This window comes from Mytilinidion resinicola, assembly GCF_010093595.1.
Source record: "Mytilinidion resinicola strain CBS 304.34 unplaced genomic scaffold BDZ99scaffold_3, whole genome shotgun sequence".
In the NCBI taxonomy this organism is placed as follows: domain Eukaryota; kingdom Fungi; phylum Ascomycota; class Dothideomycetes; order Mytilinidiales; family Mytilinidiaceae; genus Mytilinidion; species Mytilinidion resinicola.
The window spans coordinates 2,020,397-2,037,809 of NW_022985439.1; the positions used below are offsets into that span (position 1 = coordinate 2,020,397).

At 54.2% G+C, this 17,413-nt stretch overlaps 6 protein-coding genes across 6 annotated transcripts; 3 read left to right on the plus strand and 3 right to left on the minus strand.

The window, feature by feature from the left end:
- Positions 1 to 775: 775 nt before the first annotated feature.
- On the plus strand, positions 776 to 3,106 carry BDZ99DRAFT_192695 (uncharacterized protein). Its single transcript, XM_033713163.1, has 2 exons — positions 776 to 1,046; positions 1,133 to 3,106. The coding sequence occupies exons 1-2, from the start codon at positions 1,029 to 1,031 to the stop codon at positions 2,816 to 2,818; spliced, it is 1,704 nt and encodes a 567-aa protein (XP_033582196.1). The 5' UTR covers positions 776 to 1,028; the 3' UTR covers positions 2,819 to 3,106.
- Positions 3,104 to 6,333, minus strand: BDZ99DRAFT_192708 (uncharacterized protein). The gene is made up of 2 exons (XM_033713164.1): positions 6,171 to 6,333; positions 3,104 to 6,105 (listed from the first exon to the last, which is right to left on the minus strand). The coding sequence occupies exon 2, from the start codon at positions 6,055 to 6,057 to the stop codon at positions 3,394 to 3,396; it is 2,664 nt and encodes an 887-aa protein (XP_033582197.1). The 5' UTR covers positions 6,058 to 6,105; positions 6,171 to 6,333; the 3' UTR covers positions 3,104 to 3,393.
- A 427-nt stretch (positions 6,334 to 6,760) lies between these two features.
- BDZ99DRAFT_459165 (vacuolar protein sorting-associated protein-like protein vps5) lies at positions 6,761 to 9,273 on the plus strand. Its single transcript, XM_033719099.1, has 6 exons — positions 6,761 to 6,827; positions 6,880 to 6,948; positions 6,997 to 7,481; positions 7,530 to 7,910; positions 7,962 to 8,564; positions 8,650 to 9,273. Exons 1-6 carry the CDS (start codon positions 6,791 to 6,793, stop codon positions 8,851 to 8,853), a joined length of 1,779 nt encoding a protein of 592 aa, XP_033582198.1. The 5' UTR covers positions 6,761 to 6,790; the 3' UTR covers positions 8,854 to 9,273.
- Positions 9,274 to 9,774: 501 nt separating this feature from the next.
- On the plus strand, positions 9,775 to 12,014 carry BDZ99DRAFT_459166 (MFS general substrate transporter; the record flags this gene model as incomplete). The annotated part of the gene is made up of 6 exons (XM_033719100.1): positions 9,775 to 9,783; positions 9,954 to 10,240; positions 10,293 to 10,410; positions 10,475 to 11,440; positions 11,554 to 11,648; positions 11,705 to 12,014. 6 exons carry the CDS (start codon positions 9,775 to 9,777, stop codon positions 11,772 to 11,774), a joined length of 1,545 nt encoding a protein of 514 aa, XP_033582199.1. The 3' UTR covers positions 11,775 to 12,014.
- Positions 11,704 to 13,768, minus strand: BDZ99DRAFT_567117 (uncharacterized protein). Its single transcript, XM_033727655.1, has one exon. The coding sequence runs from the start codon at positions 13,655 to 13,657 to the stop codon at positions 12,098 to 12,100; it is 1,560 nt and encodes a 519-aa protein (XP_033582200.1). The 5' UTR covers positions 13,658 to 13,768; the 3' UTR covers positions 11,704 to 12,097.
- A 22-nt stretch (positions 13,769 to 13,790) lies between these two features.
- On the minus strand, positions 13,791 to 15,942 carry BDZ99DRAFT_567118 (uncharacterized protein). The gene is made up of 2 exons (XM_033727656.1): positions 15,523 to 15,942; positions 13,791 to 15,459 (listed from the first exon to the last, which is right to left on the minus strand). The coding sequence occupies exons 1-2, from the start codon at positions 15,879 to 15,881 to the stop codon at positions 14,028 to 14,030; spliced, it is 1,791 nt and encodes a 596-aa protein (XP_033582201.1). The 5' UTR covers positions 15,882 to 15,942; the 3' UTR covers positions 13,791 to 14,027.
- Between the last annotated feature and the right edge of the window lie 1,471 nt (positions 15,943 to 17,413).

A 17,413-nucleotide genomic window follows, 5' to 3' on the forward strand; every position in this document is an offset into this window, starting at 1 on the left:
CGATGCTGTCGAGGTGCCTTAAGGTAGCATCGCGAGTCTAGGCAAAATGTGGGAATTGTGCCGACATGCTCTTTGTGCTCCGTAATTCGCAATTCTGAAAAATATCCTTGTTAGACGCGTAAGCGCTCTCTCGAAGCATGGTTGTCCGGGAGACATGATATTAGCAGTTGCCGGACAGAATCCTATGGAAGGTTTGCGAATAATAAGTTCTTCAAGGGATACATTCGATCCCTGACGTTAGACGTCGATGGGATGAGGTCTGGCGATGAGAGCCCGCTGCGCCCTATGCGGCCATGGCGCCGTTTTACGACCGTAGCGCCAATTTGCGGGGGGCACCCGAAGCCGAAAATGGAGACGGCAACGTCAGAACATGGCCCGTGCCTGGTGGTGGGGAGACCTCAACGAAGGCCAGGCCGAGAACGCCGAGTCCACCGGCAAGACGCAAGTGGTAAAGGAAAAATGCATTCATCATACAGCTGAGGACGCCGAAGCTGGGAGCGAGCCAACCGGCATCCCGGCATCAGCACGCAAGACTCGGCCCGTCTGGTGCCGTGGGTGGGCGCCGAGTACAAGTCTTTGACGGGAGGAGGAGGAGTAGTGGATATTTTCTTTTCTTGGCTGTCGAGGCATCGGCAACTGCGCCATCATGCACCGTCATCTGCCCGTATGCGTGCCTGCTCCGAGTTTTGCACGGCTGCTGGGTGGGTAAGAGACTCGGCTGGTTCACGCGACCTCATATATCTCCAATGCCATACGCTCCGTTGCTGTTCTTCATCTTTTCTTATCCACACATTCTATACGGTGCACCTGGCGTTGTTTCCATGCTTTTGACTCTCTTGAGCCCCTAGCACCTATCAGTGGGCGTCGGCCTTTCAATCAGCTGATACGACAAGCAATCCGCTTTGTGTAACCTCAAAGCAGCGACGTCTTCACCTCACGCCAACCTCTGAAACCTCTTAATTCCACTTTCCAGCCTTCGAACCGAGAGGAAACTCGAATCTGCAGGTGTTGTACCTGTCCTAGGCACAATGGCATCGCAAGTGGGAGTAAGAATCCCATTCAGCTTCTCTAGACACGCCATGTGAATACATCAACTAGGTCTGGAATCAAGTATGACTAACTCTGCAGTTAGGATGGTCTCTGTTCAGATCCTTCTGAAATCATCAAAACCAGTCTTCCCGATGTGCCCAGCGATCTCGCCTTGAACCGCTACAACATCCCCACCACCTACACCACGCTCCAAGATGTTCTCGATAACGCTCGGGCATCAGAACATTCTCAAACCCCTCGTAGTACACGACACGATTCTCATCAGCCTCTATTCAACACAGACGAGCTCGATGACTTCGAACAATCCAGTGAGGCTATCGTGCAGAACGGGGAGAGTACAAGCACTAGCTATGAAGACGACGGGTCACACCTCGAGATAAACTTCAAAGGGCTGAGTACGGACAGTACAGACTCGTCAATTCCTCCTGATACCCCCAGGAGAGGTAGAACAAGACAACATACCCCCAACTCAGGCGAATTTATACAAGTGGACGGATCATGTCTCTCTAGAAACGTCATGACAAACGGCATCCAAAACGTTCTCGACAACCTCACACCAACAGGCTGCTCCGGAAGCGAATCCTCAGACTCAGAGAACTCACCATGTGGACACAAGCGCAAGAAGCTAAGGCCCTCGCGCAAACACCTGCAATCAGACTCCACCAAAGTCATCACACCCGCCGTTCAAGACGTCCTCGACAACCTTACTACCGACGGCTGTTCCGGGAGCGATTACTGGGAGTCCGAGGACGAAGACTTCCATCTCGTGCGCAAGCCGCTTAGAGACACGAACCAGACCCACACCTTGCAAAACACAGAAGCATCCCAATCCTACCCCTCCATGCCCCCCGAACCCGAGCTCAAACCCCTCGCCTTCGACCACTCCTCCATCCCCTCCTACCCCCTCGACGGCACCGTAAAGCGCCACGTCCGCGCGCGCACTTACCCCCTCCGCATCCATCCCGACCACCAACTCACCGCCGCAGACCACGAGAACCAAAACCAGAACCAGAGCCAGAAGACCACCACCCAGCACACCGCCCGCCGCTTCACCAGCTTCGACAACCTCCCCGCGCCCAAGATCCCCCCACACCCCCCCAAGCCCACCGCCCGTATTCAACTCCACCGGCACCCCAGCTCCCAAGTCCACCCGGCCCTGCTCCCCCTACCCCACCGCCCGAGCAATCCCCCACCCCTCCTCAACCCGCAACAAGACGCCTTCTACCACGCCCTCAAATCCAAGCTGTGGGCCCTGGCGCGCGAGCTCGAGACGCTGGCGCCGGACGACGAGCGGAAAAGCGAGGTGCCCGAAGCGCCGAGCCCAGACCTCGACGACGACGAAGTCAGCGTCGTGTTCAAGCTCGATCGCGAGGAGGAGGAGGCGGAGCGCGAAGCCGCCAGTGACGGGGACGTGGATACGAATACCTCGAACTCTGGGTCTGGTTCGGATGAAGAAGGGTATGAGGATGAGGACACGAATTCGGAGAACACGATCCGCCACCCCACGCTCTCGGCGACAGGGAAGCACAAGACGGGGACGCGGCGGCGGATATCGCGCCCGCGGGCTGACGTGCACGAGCCGAGCGATGCGGGGACGGCGAGCGACTCGCTCTGCGGGTCAGATGTCGATGAGCTGGTCAACTGGGTGCGCGCGAAGCCGGCGCTGGAGTGTCTGCAGCGGCGGCGGAGCGAGGGGCGGGGACGGCAGCGGGCGAGGGAGCGCGCGGCGTCGTTGCGGGAGAGGTGGTTGAGGGCGGGGCCTGATTGAAGCAGTATCCGATTACGGGACGACAATGCGAGTGAATAGCAGAGTGAATCAGCGCGAGAGGGCTGGAGATTCGGAATGGCTTCAGGCGAAGTAGTAGTGCCTACACGCTTGGAGTAATGGGTTGAAACATCATTACCATTGCCGCGTTTTGTATGCAGCGGATACACATGCTATGAATACCTCGATAGTCGTAATGGGTCATTACCAGCAGTTCCCCTGCCCGCTAGAAGCCGAAGTTCCAGAATCGTGAAAGGAGAGAATGCAGCAGAACGCTGACGAAGAGGCTGATAATTATGATAGAAAGAGTAGAAACACATAAGGAGAAAAAAGAAAACCAGCAGCAAGAGCCCCACCCACCAGATGCTGTGCCAATTTTCGTGTGCAAGGGAAGGGAATTACTGCGATCGAGAGATGCAGTCTACAACGCCAACGTAGCATGCACGTGATTCTGCACGTGATAGTCCAATCATCGCATATCCCTGAAATCGTACCACCTCCCAGACCTAACGTATGAGAAAGCAAAACCGAGCCTAGCCGTAACGCCAAGAGCATATAAGCCCTACCCAGTCCTCCGATTAGTCGTTAAACTCAATAAACACCGCCTTGCCCTTCCCCTTCGTATCGCCAATGACAACGGCCCCGCCCGCGCCGCTGCTGGCCATCGCCATGCCCTGGCGCCGCTTCCCCGTAGCATAGGCATCACTGGCCTCCTCTTCGGAATTCAAATTCGTGGCGTCAAACGTGCGCTTGGACGCCTGGGAGGTCGGTTCCATGGCATAATCGTAAGGCGACACGCCGACGGGAGCTGCAGCTATCGGGTCGGCTTGGGATTGTACCGGTCCTCGATGCGCCTGCAGCGCCGCTTGTTGTGCTAGCAATTGCGCTATTTGGTGTACCTGGGCTTGTGCTATTTGCTGTGATATTTGCTGTGCTTGCGCTTGTGCTTGGGCCTGTGCCTGCGCATATTGCCGTTGCGGTGTGACCTGTGTTTGTATTTGAGCTCTCGCAAGCAAAGATTGATAGCTGGACAGAGAATGTGGTAGTGGTCTTGAGTAGGTAGCAAGACCGGGTTCCTCGTGGTAGAAATCGAGCATGGGCGGCGACGGATCAAACAGGGTTGTATCTGGGTTTCCTAAGGGAGAGAACATGTCGAGTTGCCCGGGCACTTGTTTGCACGTTGTGACAGCGGGCCTGGATGAAGAGGTCGATTGCACCGTGTTTGACGAGGAGCTAGCTGTAGAACTAGAGCTCGATCCAGCTGTCGCTACACTACTAGGAGCAGTGTTAATTTGAGGCATTAAATGGCTCCCGGAAGCTACAAGGGTTATGGAGGACTGTTGCTGGACTTGCCGAGCTTGCATTGGGGCCTGAGCTTGCGCCTGCGACTGCATTCTGAACATCATCTGCCGCTGGATTGAAAGTTGACGTCGTAGCTGTTTGACGTTGAAGAGCTGAGCTGACAGACTCAGATCATCCTCTGCGGCTCTCAATAGGTCTAGGTAATCGGGTGATCCACGCTCGTGAGGGGACGCAGTCGGCTCGTCCTCATTCTCCTCTGAGGGATATGAATCCACGTCCAGCATTTGACACATTTTCTGGTTCATGTCTTCTTTCTTCTGCTCCTCTTCCTCCAGATACTGATTCCAGTAACCGATGAGCTCGTTACGAACTTCCCGGAATGCTAGCACGTCTTCCTTCTCTCGTGCAACTCTCGCACGGTGAAGGAAACTATCTTGCCCAGAGCGATAGATGTCTGGAATTAATTGGTGGAGCTTGGTGTAGAAACTCTTCAACTCCGAGAACATTGCACGAATTGGAGGACGGGGAGGAGGAGGCGTATTTTGAGAAATAGTCCGCTCCCATGTCTTCTTGTAGTCTTCGAAGTCTCGGTATAGCTCGGCACTACTAGTTCCGAGGAGAAATTTCTGTGTTGGGAGTCTTGGGACTGAGTACAAAGTGCTGTTCGCTTTACCAGAAAATGGCATCATCCAGGAATAATTATTGTTGGTTTGGCCGTCATAGACCCCAAGTAGCATTGGCTGCACAACTTTGCGGAGCCTTGTGAATGGCTCCACAACGGTCTGAAGCTTTGGTATGAGGTCTTTTTCGGACCAGTTGAATCCTGACACGCCGACTCTAACGATGAGCCGAGAGAGATTTGAAGCCTTGGCAAGAATTCCAGACACTGCTACCGAAACGTAGTCTCTCAAATCGTACAGCTCTACTTCTTCGCTCCACCAAGGCTGACGGCGTTGTCGTCCTCCTAGGACTGGACCGGTTTGCTGCCTGTTTTCAACTAAAATGTCGACGTGATAGTTTTTAACAGCTCCAAACCGGAAAGCTTTGAGGAACTTCTCTAGGCTTTCATCTGCTGCTGCTGATGTTGGTGGGAAGGGGCTTCCCTCAGCAGGCTTTGCTTCGAGAAGTCTCCTGCCGCACATGAAGGTTCCGTCTTTGCGGATATCGATAGTAAAGGGGATTGTGCCGTACAGCAGATCTAAGACCTCAGCAGTAATTTGATGATTGATCAACAACAATGGCAAGAACGACCGGCGTAGGGCGGGTATCCATGGAGCCGCAGGCATCATGTTAGTCATTGGAGCGAAGTGTGGGTTAACAGCCGGTGGGAGTGGATGCAGATTTGGAGGGGGGTTGGGATGAGCATATGAAGGGGCGCTTTGGTGCTGTGGCACGGTTGACGATCCAATCGGTCCCTGGGGTATCAGATATCGATATATATCTCGTCTCAACTCCAATGGAAGCTTCATCATGTAGCAGGGTGTGTCTGGATGCCCCATGTGCTCGTTGCAAAGCTGAAAGTAAGGCTTGATCCATTTGAACAGACGTCCGCACAGCTCTCCAGCAGGGTCAGAGTATTGACACCGACCAGCAAAGAACAACTGGGCCTTGTGAGAGTGGCACGTTGGCAGGAATTCTGGGGTACTGTTGATGCCGTGGCGGGAGTTCATTGTTCCCTTGCCGAACACCTTTTCACACCTCTTCCCAGTCCGCTTGTTGTATCCCGCACATTTCCTCAAGTACCCTTCCGGGTCTTTGGCGTCGAACGGTATTTGTGCTGCGACAGAAGTCGCAGAAGGGTTGGCCTTGTTCTGGTTCGACTGGGGCTGCTCGGGCTCGACGGGAGTATCTGGTACGTGCGGAGGCGACGAAGAGTCCTCGGATTTGATGAAGGGCGGAGTGGGCAAATACGCGTAGGTAGATAAGGCGTCTTGAGCCATTTTGTCCAAAGGTTGGGGGGTGGTGTGATAGCCGCGATGTCAGGATGCCTAATGATGATGGAAATTGTCAGACGAGGGTTGATGAAAACCACCACCAGTCCAAAGACGCTTACGAGGGAGACAGTCCCCAGACTGGGAACAGTTGAAGCAGCAACGATGGTTTCGCGAAGAGGAGGTGGGGCGAAGTGCGGGAAGGGTGCAGGATGCCTGACGGATGCTGATGGCTTGGGGTTCAGGAAAACAGCATTTCCCGGACTTGAAGACGCAAGTTACGGACGTACGACATCAGACAGACACAAGCACCAACACGCCACACTGCATGGTAGAAAACTCGGGGAAGGTTGTGTTTAAGTAGGGTAGGTCCAGGCATAGTGGCCGGCCTCACACAGAAGGCTGTGGCACATGGATCAAAATACCCCGCACTGATGTGAGATGCCAGTATCTCGCACTGATGTGAGATGCCAGTATCTGGGTGTTGTCGAGTGCAATTAGCAAGGCTGTGTGATTCCTGGAAGCAATGATGAACAATACGGAGCCTGTCCGAGAGCACTACCCCCTAGCTTGATGTTAGGGACCGACAGGGAGCTTTCGAGGCTCTTCATTCGCTGTGGCGAGCCTGGGAGGCTACCAAATAGCTCTAAACTATCACGTGACATTTAGACGTTCGATTCCAAGTCAATGCCACTCGCAGCAGGCGCCGTCACCACCACCAGACCTCTCTACTGCCACCACAATGGATCTGGGCGACGAAGGCAGTTCTCCGTGGGGAGGTTAGTGCCGCATGGCTCTATCCCTCATGACCAAAATGCTGACAGGCTTCAGATGTGCCGTCGCGATCAAACTCGAGCAACAATCTATCCAAATCGAATGACGATCACCTCAAGGCGTCAGGTATGCCCACTCCATCCAGCTGGTAATACACTACCTAATTACCTCTAGAACCCCTCGAATCTTCCAAGAGCACCGCCGCCTCCGTTCCCAATGTCTCTGCAGCCCCGCGATCACCAGCTGGTCGCGGACGCAGGCGGCAATATGGCACCCAGCCCACTCGACTAGAAGCTGTAGATGACCCTCTTGGGCCATTGGGAGCTCCAACACCACCTTCGCAAGTTGATGAACCTCCGGCGCCTCCGCAGAAAGAGATCGCATCGGCGCGTAGGCAACCCGCAAACTCGTCGACAACATCTATCCGGAGCATGATGGACTCGGTCAATCTTGACGATGACGACGAGGACAATGTTACGGCAGGACCGCGGATACCGCCCCCGGTGCAACCAGCAAACAACACCGCACCTCAGCGGCAGATACAGCCCAGCGTCAGCGTGGAGCAGGCAGCGAAGCCGTCCTTTCACATCACCGTGGGAGATCCCCACAAAGTGGGAGACCTCACCAGCTCGCATACGGAATACACTGTCACGACAAAGGTATGACCCTTGACCTAATATGTAATTGTCTACCAACATGAAACGTAGACTACCTCAAAAGGCTACCGTAATCCCGAGTTCACCGTCTCTCGCCGCTTCCGTGACTTCTTGTGGCTATATACCCAACTTCATAACAACAACCCCGGCGTCATCATTCCGCCGCCGCCAGAAAAGCAGGCAGTGGGAAGGTTCGATCCAGACTTCGTCGAATCGAGAAGGTCTGCCCTAGAACGGATGCTGAACAAGACCACGGCACATCCAATATTACAGCATGACGGAGACCTGAAGCTTTTCTTGGAAAGCGACGCCTTCAACGTCGATGTTAAGAACAAAGAGCGGAAAGACCCAGGCCTGAGCGAGAGCAAGGGCATGTTTGGCTCCATCGGAATATCTGTTGGTGGAGGTGGAAAATTTATCGAGCACGATGATGTACGGTCGTTCTTGTCTCGCGTACGGCCCTCATTGCTAATACTGTAACAGTGGTTCCACGACCGAAAGGTCTATCTCGATGCTCTCGAGAACCAGCTCAAGGCTCTCCTCAAAGCTACAGACACTGTAGTCACACAACGAAAAGGACTCGCCGAGGCATGTGGAGACTTCTCAGCATCACTACATTCGCTCGCTGCTGTTGAACTTTCGCCATCTCTTTCGGGCCCGCTTGATGGCCTATCGGATATACAAATTCGCATTCGTGAATTGTATGAGCGCCAAGCTCAGCAAGATGTTTTGACGCTAGGCATTGTTATTGACGAGTACATTCGTCTCATTGGGTCGGTCAAGACAGCATTCCAGCAGCGACAGAAGGCGTATCACACATGGCACAACGCCGAGTCGGAGCTGCAGAAACGCAAGACGAACCAGGACAAGCTTCTCCGGCAAGGCAGGTCACAGCAAGACCGACTGAATCAGCTTAGCGCAGACGTTGCGGATGCTGAACGACGTGTTCACCAAGCGAGGTTGCTGTTCGAAGACATGGGCCGGTTAATGCGAGCGGAGTTGGACAGGTTTGAAAGGGAGAAGGTTGAGGACTTCAAGTCTGGCGTGGAAACTTATCTGGAGAGTGCGGTGGAAGCGCAAAAGGAGGTACGTCATGAGTCAACTTCCTTGGCTTGGACATGTCCATTATTCCTCGTCTAAGCAATCTCACCTTGATACTGACCCGTAATAGCTAATAGAGATATGGGAAACGTACTTGATGCAACTGGATGCCGAAGATAGCGAGGGCTTCGGATACGCTCATCCTCCGGCGGGCGTCCAGGCTGCGCCACTACCATCAGACTCCAAGGCGGATGAGAACGACAGGCCGGCGAGCCAGGGGACGGACACGGATACTCTTGCGACGGGAGATTCGACACGAGACTTGGACGACTAGTTGTACATATACCAGCCGCGCCTCTTAATCTACTTCATTGCTCCTCGAACTGGTACTGCTCTGCTTAAGAAATGGTATTACTTTGCCAGCGTTAGCGAGTAAGGGCGAAGGCTCATTCTTCGTTGTGCGTATATATACAGTCGACACATTAAGTACATACATGCACGGAGAAGCGCAACCGTTTGAAGCTCAAGAGTGGGGTATCGCAATAGCGGAGGCTCGTCCCAGTGTGGGGAGATCCGGATAGCGTAAGTACAACCTCAGGCCTAGAAGCATAGCTACCCCAGATTTCTCCCCTTCCACGCGTCCCCCAAGACGGCACGTTGTAGCTATCTCCAGCCTTGTTCTCGATGATCTGATAAGGGCGAGCATTACTTGCCCAAAGCGTGCTGGCGCTGGATGCGATTCCCTGCATCTCACACCTTTATCGCAAACCAATGACGCGCTTATTTGGTGCGCATGGTGGTGATGTCGACGACGATCCCTGCGGACCGCTGACTAGCCTCAACGGTGTCACGGCAGAAGCGGCCGTGTGTACTCTCTGCGATACCGACCGCACGATTGCGGCGGCTGCAACCATGCGCCGATAAGATCGTTCCCAGTGAGGAAGGGTCGTAGGGCGCGGTCAGTGAGATGCAACGACTCTTTAAGAGAGCCTCATCCGCCAGAGTCGAACGAGGACGACGGGCCGAATACGAGTATACACCTGTGCGTAGCGAAGATATCGAGCTTGAGCAAGTCGACGACATCGATATGGGGGTCTCGGATGTCCTGAAGAACGCGTTCCAGCGCGCGCCGGCTGTCGACGACCATATCGAGGAAACGGGCGAGCGGCATGAGCTTGAGGATGGCCCGGCGAAGAGAGAGGGGGTCATTGTGCAGGAGGAGGATACGGCGGGCGGTGTTGTGAGTGCGGAGGCGATGATGACGGTTTGGGGGAAGCATGGGAAGAAGGTTATCTGGGCTGGGTAGGTTGATCTGGAATCACTCCTTTATGGGAGCTGTGGTTTGCTAACTGGAGTAGGCTTGCCATGATCATGATCATGTAGTAAGTCTGGGCGTTAAGGTGGGTTGAAGGGCGCTAATACTGGGACAGCGAGCTGGACAATACCACGGTGTACAATTACAGCAACTACGCCGCTTCTAGCTTCAACAAAGTCTCCGCCATCTCGACCGTCGGCACGGCGTGTACTATTCTGTTCGCCGTAGCGAAGCCGCCGGTCGCCAAGTTCTCCGATGTCGTTGGCCGTGCGGAGGCGTACTGCTTCACCGTTTCCTGCTATGTCCTCGGCTACATTCTCAGTGCTTCCAGCAAATCTTTCGGGGTGTATGCTGGCGGTCAAGTTTTCTACACCATTGGTAAGACTGGCACTAATATCATGAATGAGTACGTCGTTCCTTCTTCAAATGTTGACCAATCAATGCTAACTTCGTTCAAGCATCATCATTTCTGATATTACATCGATGAGATGGAGAACATTTGCGCTCAGCTTCCTCTTCTTTCCGTTCTTGATCATCCCTTGGGTGTCTGCTTTTATCACGGAGGCTGTCATTGGGGTATAGAACCGACCTTTCTTACCTATATTACTAAATCGTCCGGACTTTTCTAACGCCCTCGCAGGGAATAGGATGGAGATGGGGAATCGGCATGTTCGCCATACTAATGCCCTTCTGTGCCTCTTTCATCGTCATCCCTCTCCTCTACTTCCAGCGCAAGGCGAAGAAAAGCCACATCATCCTCACTCGCAAGATGTCTGTGGCCAGCTTCTGCTCCCTAATCGATCTCGGGGGCTCCTTTCTTCTCTGCGCAGGCCTGGCCATGTTTCTTCTACCATTTACTCTAGCAGCTACCACGACAAATCGCTGGTCCACCCCTTACATCGACGTCTTGATCGCCTTAGGAGTCGTTACCCTTATCGCTCTGGTCCCGTACGAGAAATACGTCGCAAAACACCCGATCCTGCCCCCCCACTACTTCAAGAATAGCACCATCATTCTGTGTGGCCTGATTGGGGCGTTCGATACCATGGCCTTCGGAGCCACGCACACGTATCTCTACGCTTGGTCTACTATCGTGCACAACTTCGGGCCACGTGATGCAACATTTTTGCAGTACACGAACGGCGTATGGCAGTTCTTCGTCGCCATGATAATTGGCCTCGTCATCGGTAAGCTTCGCCGATACAAATGGTTCGTCGTCGCGGGCGCCTGCGTCCGCTTCATCGGGTACGGCCTCATGGTTCGCTGGCGCGGAGCCTCCAATTCCATCGCTGAGCTTTTCGTTGTACAGTCCATCCAAGGCATCGGAGACGGCTTGATCGTGATCGTTATCATCGTCGGAGCGCAGATTGTCGTGCCACATGCTGAGATGGCGCAGGTAACGGCAGTGATGCTGCTGTTTCAGTTCGTGGGCAGCTCCATTGGGACGGCGATCGCGGGCGGGATTTACACTGGGACGTTTAAGGACCGGCTGAGAGCGAGGCTGGGAGGGGATGCAAGTCAGTCGGTCATTGATGCTGTGTTTAACTCGATTACGAATGGGATTCCGCCGGAGGGAAGTGCTGAGAGGGTTGCTGTTGGGCTAGCTGTGAGTGCCTTCCTTTCATATACATTACCTTCCGGCTCCTCAAAGTATTGTCTTCCCCCTTAATTCGAGAATATGAGACGCGAAGGAGATCAGCTACTAACGCAGTCAACCAGTACTCCGACGTCCTACGATACATCAGTTACGTGGCACTCGGCGTCTCAGTCCTGATTCTGGGCATGGCAATCTTCCTGCCAGATCTATACCTTCGGCAAGTCTTCCACAATGTTAAAACAATTTTCTGTATTAGCTAACAGCGCATTCTAGCGAGGGCCACAATCTCGTCGCTGCCGCAGACGCCGACGACGAGCGCCTCGAGCACAGTACCACCGACTAGAGTGCGCACCCCGCTCCAACAACTACGAACAAAAAGTGAAAGAATTTTCCAATTTTGTGCGCCTGTACTCCACATATAGTAGAATAAAGGCCACATATATTACCCAATTATATTCCCTCTCCGATGATTATTTCTCTTGTTTCCTGTATGTGTCCGTTCGCACACTTCCACCTCGAAGGTAAACGAGAGCGTTAGATATGCTACGACCTCTTCTTAACGTGCTAAAACAGACTCCAAACAGCGAAACTCAATCCACTCACCAAAAAAGCCTTCATGGAGACTTTTTCCTCATGCAGACCAGGCGACAAGAGGCCGCCCGCGTCTTAGTGGCCACCAGCCCCAGCCAAATCTCCAAAATGACTGAACCCGGACACCGCCTTCAACGCCGCCTCCTTCGGCGTAGCTCTGAACGCCTGGGGCGTGGGATCGGCGCGGGCGACGAGCTTGCCGTCCCCCTCCTTCTTACCGTCTTCTCCCTTTGGTGCTGCGTAAAGGGGCACATCATTTTCCGGAGAGCAACAGTTGGTCTCGCCGGGCGAACAGAGCTTACCCTGACAGCTGTCTTCGGGCCACCAATGAATTTCGGGGGCTGTGGAGGTCGACGCGGCTATTTTGAGGTCGGCGTGGGCGATGAGCTTACTATGCCCCTCCTGCGTACTGTCTACGCCCTTTGGCGCTGCGGAAGGAAGCTTATCATTTGGCGGACTTCTCCGGTTGACCGTATCTTGTAACAGCCAGCAAATGTTGCCGCCGCACCCCGCACAGGGGATGCACATGAGTCTGGGCGGGCGATCAGTCTCGAAGGGTCCAGCTGCGTCGGGCAACACGGCTATCCGGCGGGCGATTGACACGCTGTTCACCGTGGGCGTTGGCACGTCCTCTGCCTCCTTCTTCTCTTCCTTCTTCTTCTCGATGGTGCTTGGGACAAGTTGCCTGCGCGCGATGCCGCGATATTCGTCTTCTGGCGAAACTAGTTCCTTGGGCAGCGGGTGCGGGTGGTCGGGGTAGTGGCTGTTGACGACGCCGGGCCGGTTGCACGCTTTCCACATGTAGGCGCGGACGGCCTCCTCCGACCAGCCCTCCTTTTCCTTGATCGGCTGCTCCGCGTGCTTGGTCTCTGGCGCCGCGGTCGCGGTGCTGCGGGCGGCGAGGGTGGTGCGAGGGAGCTGCTGCTCCTCCGTGGTGACGTCGAGCTCATGCGGGACAATCGGGTCGATGGTGTTGAGCTTATGCGGCACGATGGGCGCTGGAGTGCTGGGGTTGAGGTTGCGTGGGACGGTGCCATTGAGCGCGTCAAGGCGCGCAACTATGCTGCCAGTGCCGCTGCCCTTGTAGCCGGCACAGATTGGAATCGTGGAGGACGCTGACCCGTGGCAGTGCGTGGAGACCCACGAAGAGTTGATGACAGGGGCGGGATTGAATTCGACCTCGCGCGCCACGACCGCAGCGGCGGCGTCCTCGTGGCCAGGACAGCCGGTGTTGATGGCGCCTTCGTGGTCGCAGGACGCGGCGACGATGGGGGGCGGCGTCTGGTCTGGGACGTAGTTGCGAGGGGGCTGCACAATTTTGGTATATATCTCAGGAGAGGGAGCATTGGAGCCGTTGTTGACGATCGACTTCTCCAGAGGCCCGTGTCTGCGTGGCAAAACAGGCTGAGTCATTGCGGTAGGCGTGGGGTGCTCGAGATGTTCGCCAACGATTTGCGGCGGGAGGAGTTTGTCTGACAAGGGGATGGCAACCTTTGGAACGGCCGTGGCGCCCGTGTGGTTGCGCGTGAGTGGGTGGATAGGGTGATCCAGCGAAGAAATGTTGGGATAGCTGATGGGAGCCGCCAGGACGAGCATGGGGAGGCAGAGGGCTGCCGAGACAATAGAGTAAAGCATGGTGGCAGTGTGTCCGAGTGCGAAAATTGAGAAGGAACCTTGGAAGCCTTTCAGTGCGCTGAGGGCGGACACGGTATATAAAGAGCAGCGACGGTAGCTAGAGCATAGGACACATGTATGAGTTGAGATGCATCGAGGCTAAAGTCGTACCGTGGTACGTTGAGTTGTTTTTAGTTGATGAGATAAAGAAACTGGAGAACCGCAGCCAGATCCAATGAACCAAGGCACCGTGCGTATCGAGACCATGGCTACGCCAACTTAAATCCCCGGAATGTATAAAAATACTCCCAATACCAGAATACAGGAATTTTGTTTCGTCGCATCGTACATCGCTGAAGCATCGTGAAATAGAAGTGCGCTCGATTCCATATCATGACCGTTGTGATCGCCACCCACCCCGAACTGCATCTCGAAGTCCCACCGCTGTTCCTACGATGAGTAGTAATGCATTGAACCCGGCCATCATGAAGAATGGGCTGCCAGGACCTGCACTATCGAAGAGGGCCCCACCGGCTTTCGTCAGAAGCAGGATCCCTGCACCACCAGCTAGACTATACGTCCCAGCTATTGATCCTTTGAGATATGCATGTGACTTTGAGTCCGAAGGCGAAGCTGGTAAGCTGAGGTGGCTGGGCGTATGACCTGGCAGAAGCGGCTCCTCTTCGTGCGAATCCGCTATTGATGGACTGGGTAGAGGAGTCGAGCCAGCAGAGAGTGACCGTTGCTGAGTTGTGGATTCAGGATACGTGGCGCCATTGGAACCAAGGCTGGCAAAGTCATTTACGTGATTGTTACCAGCATCGTTTCCGTCGTTCTGAATGCCGCGTCCGAGGAGCGCGAGCGAGCAGACGATGCTTCCGATTTGGCTGATGCCAAGAAGTGCGACAATGAAGAATACAGCACCGGAACCGCCTTGCGTTTTCGGGTCTGGGCTTCGCAGCGTGCCGAACCATACGTAGCCTATGATCCCTGCGGCTGCTGCGCCCGTTAATGGAATGTTGAATCGCGTGTATCTCCCGGCTAAGTATCCGAATAAGGGCGCACAAATTAAGGCAACCAGTTGGCTTGTGCCGGTTAGTATCGCCGCGAGGATGTAGGCTCGGGGACATGCGTGTTTGATATCAGCCGGGTCCGCAGGGTCCGCGGGAGAGCAGAGGCCAGAGCGAAGGAAATACGCGTTTGTGAAGAGTGGTATGAAGAGCGATATCGCGACCGATGAGGCCCGAGCAACGAAGCCGCCCAGGTAACCCAGACCTATGTTCGTGCTCTTGAAGCCGAGTATTACGCTTTTCCAGAGCAAGCGGGGGTATGATAGGTGTGAGCGGTCTACGCTCGCCGTCTCGGCTCGTTTGTGATATTTGAGACTCAGGAGCCTCCGGAAGCCTTTCTCTTCCTCTCCCGGAAGGTTTCGCAGACCGAATATACACAGAACGGATATTACAATGGCGACTGCACCGACCACATAGAAAGCATCGGCGACTGCTGCGGAGGGTGAGGCGCCGGATTTCTGGAACCGCGTAGGGAGAGGCAGGAAGAAGCCCAGAGCAAGTAGTGCGCCCAGGCCTGTAAACATGCCGACAAGACCTGCGAGTTGTGAGGTTGATGCCGCCGTAGACTTCTTCACAGGAGTAGCTGCATTGGGAGAGCGTGAGCGGAAGCGGTCAGGTGTTATGGTAAGCTCGGAGGATATAGAGGCGGCCATTGTATGTGACGTGCCATTGCGACCTCTGGCTGGAGACCGGGGATCAGAGGAAGACGTATCGAGTGTCATAGTAGGGAGGATGGCTGTTACCATCGTCGCACTGCATGTTGTTAGCACAAGTTCAACCTCATGCTCTTGATATGGGACGAAAGGTGTTGCTTACGTCGCCGCGCCCCCAATGCTAAAGAACATCCTCGCAAGCAGCAATTGCGGATACACGTTCCCTGCTTGCACAAACACCCACAGGCTCACACCCACAATCGTATAGCCCGTTACCGCCACCGTCCGGACTCCTACGCGATCGCTCAGCACTCCCCACATGGGGCATGCGACCAGCGCGACCAGTTCATCCGCAAAACCAAGAGTGCCGACCGCATCGCCGACTTTGTCCTGCTGTCCAATTCGCTGCGTGATGACGAAGGAGACAGAGCTATTGAGAAAGACCAGGAACGATATGCTGAAGAGCGCGATGCAAAAGAGGTAGGTCGCAATCTGGGTGCGCGAGGCTGTGAAGCCCAACATGATGACTTGGTAGCCAGGCGGAGGGTCTGCTCATTGGGGAATTGTTACTTCACATTGGATTTGGCGGTAGCTTGTTTGTAGAGCAGTCATGGTGTTGAGTCGGGAGCTCACTGCTGGTGCCAAGGCTGTGGCCGTGCGCCGGCCAGCCACTAGTTTGCTTCATGTTTCAACGTCATGACGTCCTTCATGATGCTGCATGTCTCTTTCTAACTGCAATTGATTCATGTATAGCTTATTTACCGCTTTACCACCTTACCACTACCTCAGAGCCAGACGAACAGACATGCTGGGGTGGGAAGGGCACCACGGTAGAGAAGCCAGGCTAGCAGTTCGTTCCGGCCGCAAAGTGGAGCAGAATCATGGTGCCAGCTAGCACCAGACTTGATTCGCATAATAGGTACTCATATAGTGCTGGCAACTCTTCATGTAGACTCCCAGATAATCAAATAGTGAATAAAATGGTGGCGAGGACATGTCCTCAACACACCTATCCAGGTAGCCTCGAGCTCCTTAGCAAATGGCAAGTAGGGTTCTAGTATATGGCTGATTCTTGACGCTCTGAAATGACTTTGGAAAAGTGACCACATACTGTTGCAGTTGTGATCACTTTTACAAGTTCCATGAGGAAAGAAAGCCTTCGTGTTCTGCGCTCGCGTGATCAAATTTTCAGAAAAAAGAAAGATATACCACGTTGTGACTTTGGCTAACAACCGATACATTCGCTTGCGTTATCATATTTCATGCACTTTTGTTCATTATACTGGGACACTGTTTAGCACAATCAACGGCCTAGAAAAGAGGCCTTCGTGCCTAAGTACTACTTTTCTGCCTCTTTTCTGATTTAGCATCAAGGTCTATATGCTCGAGCCTTGTGAAAAGACTTTGACTATGACTACGCAAAGCCATAGTAGCTATCAGAAAGTCTCTTTCCAGGAGGCGAAACGGTCTCTGCGGCTGCTATTACTCGCATGTTGGACTCAAACAACAACAAGTTCTACCCACAGCGGCCTGCCACTTGAAACATTGTTGGAAGGCGTTTACCTTACGACGCGGTAGTACTGTGTATTGGGCGCTACTTCCAGTAAACCTTGCGGGCCCATGTTGGTGTGGTTCCCTCGAATACCGTTCCGTGTTCACCGTAGGTGTGCTCTGATGCGCTGATGCTAGGCCATGTGACGTGACCCATAGAAACCAGATCGCACAGCGCCCGCGCACACTATAAGGCCAGGCCCATCGTCTCGTACTCCAACCTTCTTCCCTCAGCAGCAGCAAACACTCTGAATGTCATTGAGATCACTTACAACTTTCAGACTACAACACCACCTTTACTACACTCTTACCTACCTCCTCACAGGTCACCCTTCTCCCGTCGTCCTACTACTAGCCAGCCGGTGAATGAACCAACACCCAACCACTAGTTATCATACTCAACTCCAGTCCACCCATCATGCCGGAGGAGTACACTTGGGACGTCGCTCGCCAGGAGCACCACCAAAAGGAGCTGGACTATTGGGGGTGGCCCAGATAGTGGG

Bases quoted from the DNA above. Each gene is read 5' to 3' on its own strand.
- BDZ99DRAFT_192708 (XM_033713164.1), bottom strand. From the start codon at position 6,057: ATGGCTCAAGACGCCTTATCTACCTACGCGTATTTGCCCACTCCGCCC.
- BDZ99DRAFT_459165 (XM_033719099.1), top strand. From the start codon at position 6,791: ATGGATCTGGGCGACGAAGGCAGTTCTCCGTGGGGAG. The intron at 7,482-7,529 runs GTATGACCCTTG...CATGAAACGTAG, and splicing joins AATACACTGTCACGACAAAG to ACTACCTCAAAAGGCTACCG. The intron at 7,911-7,961 runs GTACGGTCGTTC...ATACTGTAACAG, and splicing joins AATTTATCGAGCACGATGAT to TGGTTCCACGACCGAAAGGT.
- BDZ99DRAFT_567117 (XM_033727655.1), bottom strand. From the start codon at position 13,657: ATGCTTTACTCTATTGTCTCGGCAGCCCTCTGCCTCCCCATGCTCGTC.
- BDZ99DRAFT_567118 (XM_033727656.1), bottom strand. From the start codon at position 15,881: ATGTTGGGCTTCACAGCCTCGCGCACCCAGATTGCGACCTACCTCTTT. The intron at 15,460-15,522 runs GTAAGCAACACC...AACAACATGCAG, and splicing joins AGCATTGGGGGCGCGGCGAC to TGCGACGATGGTAACAGCCA.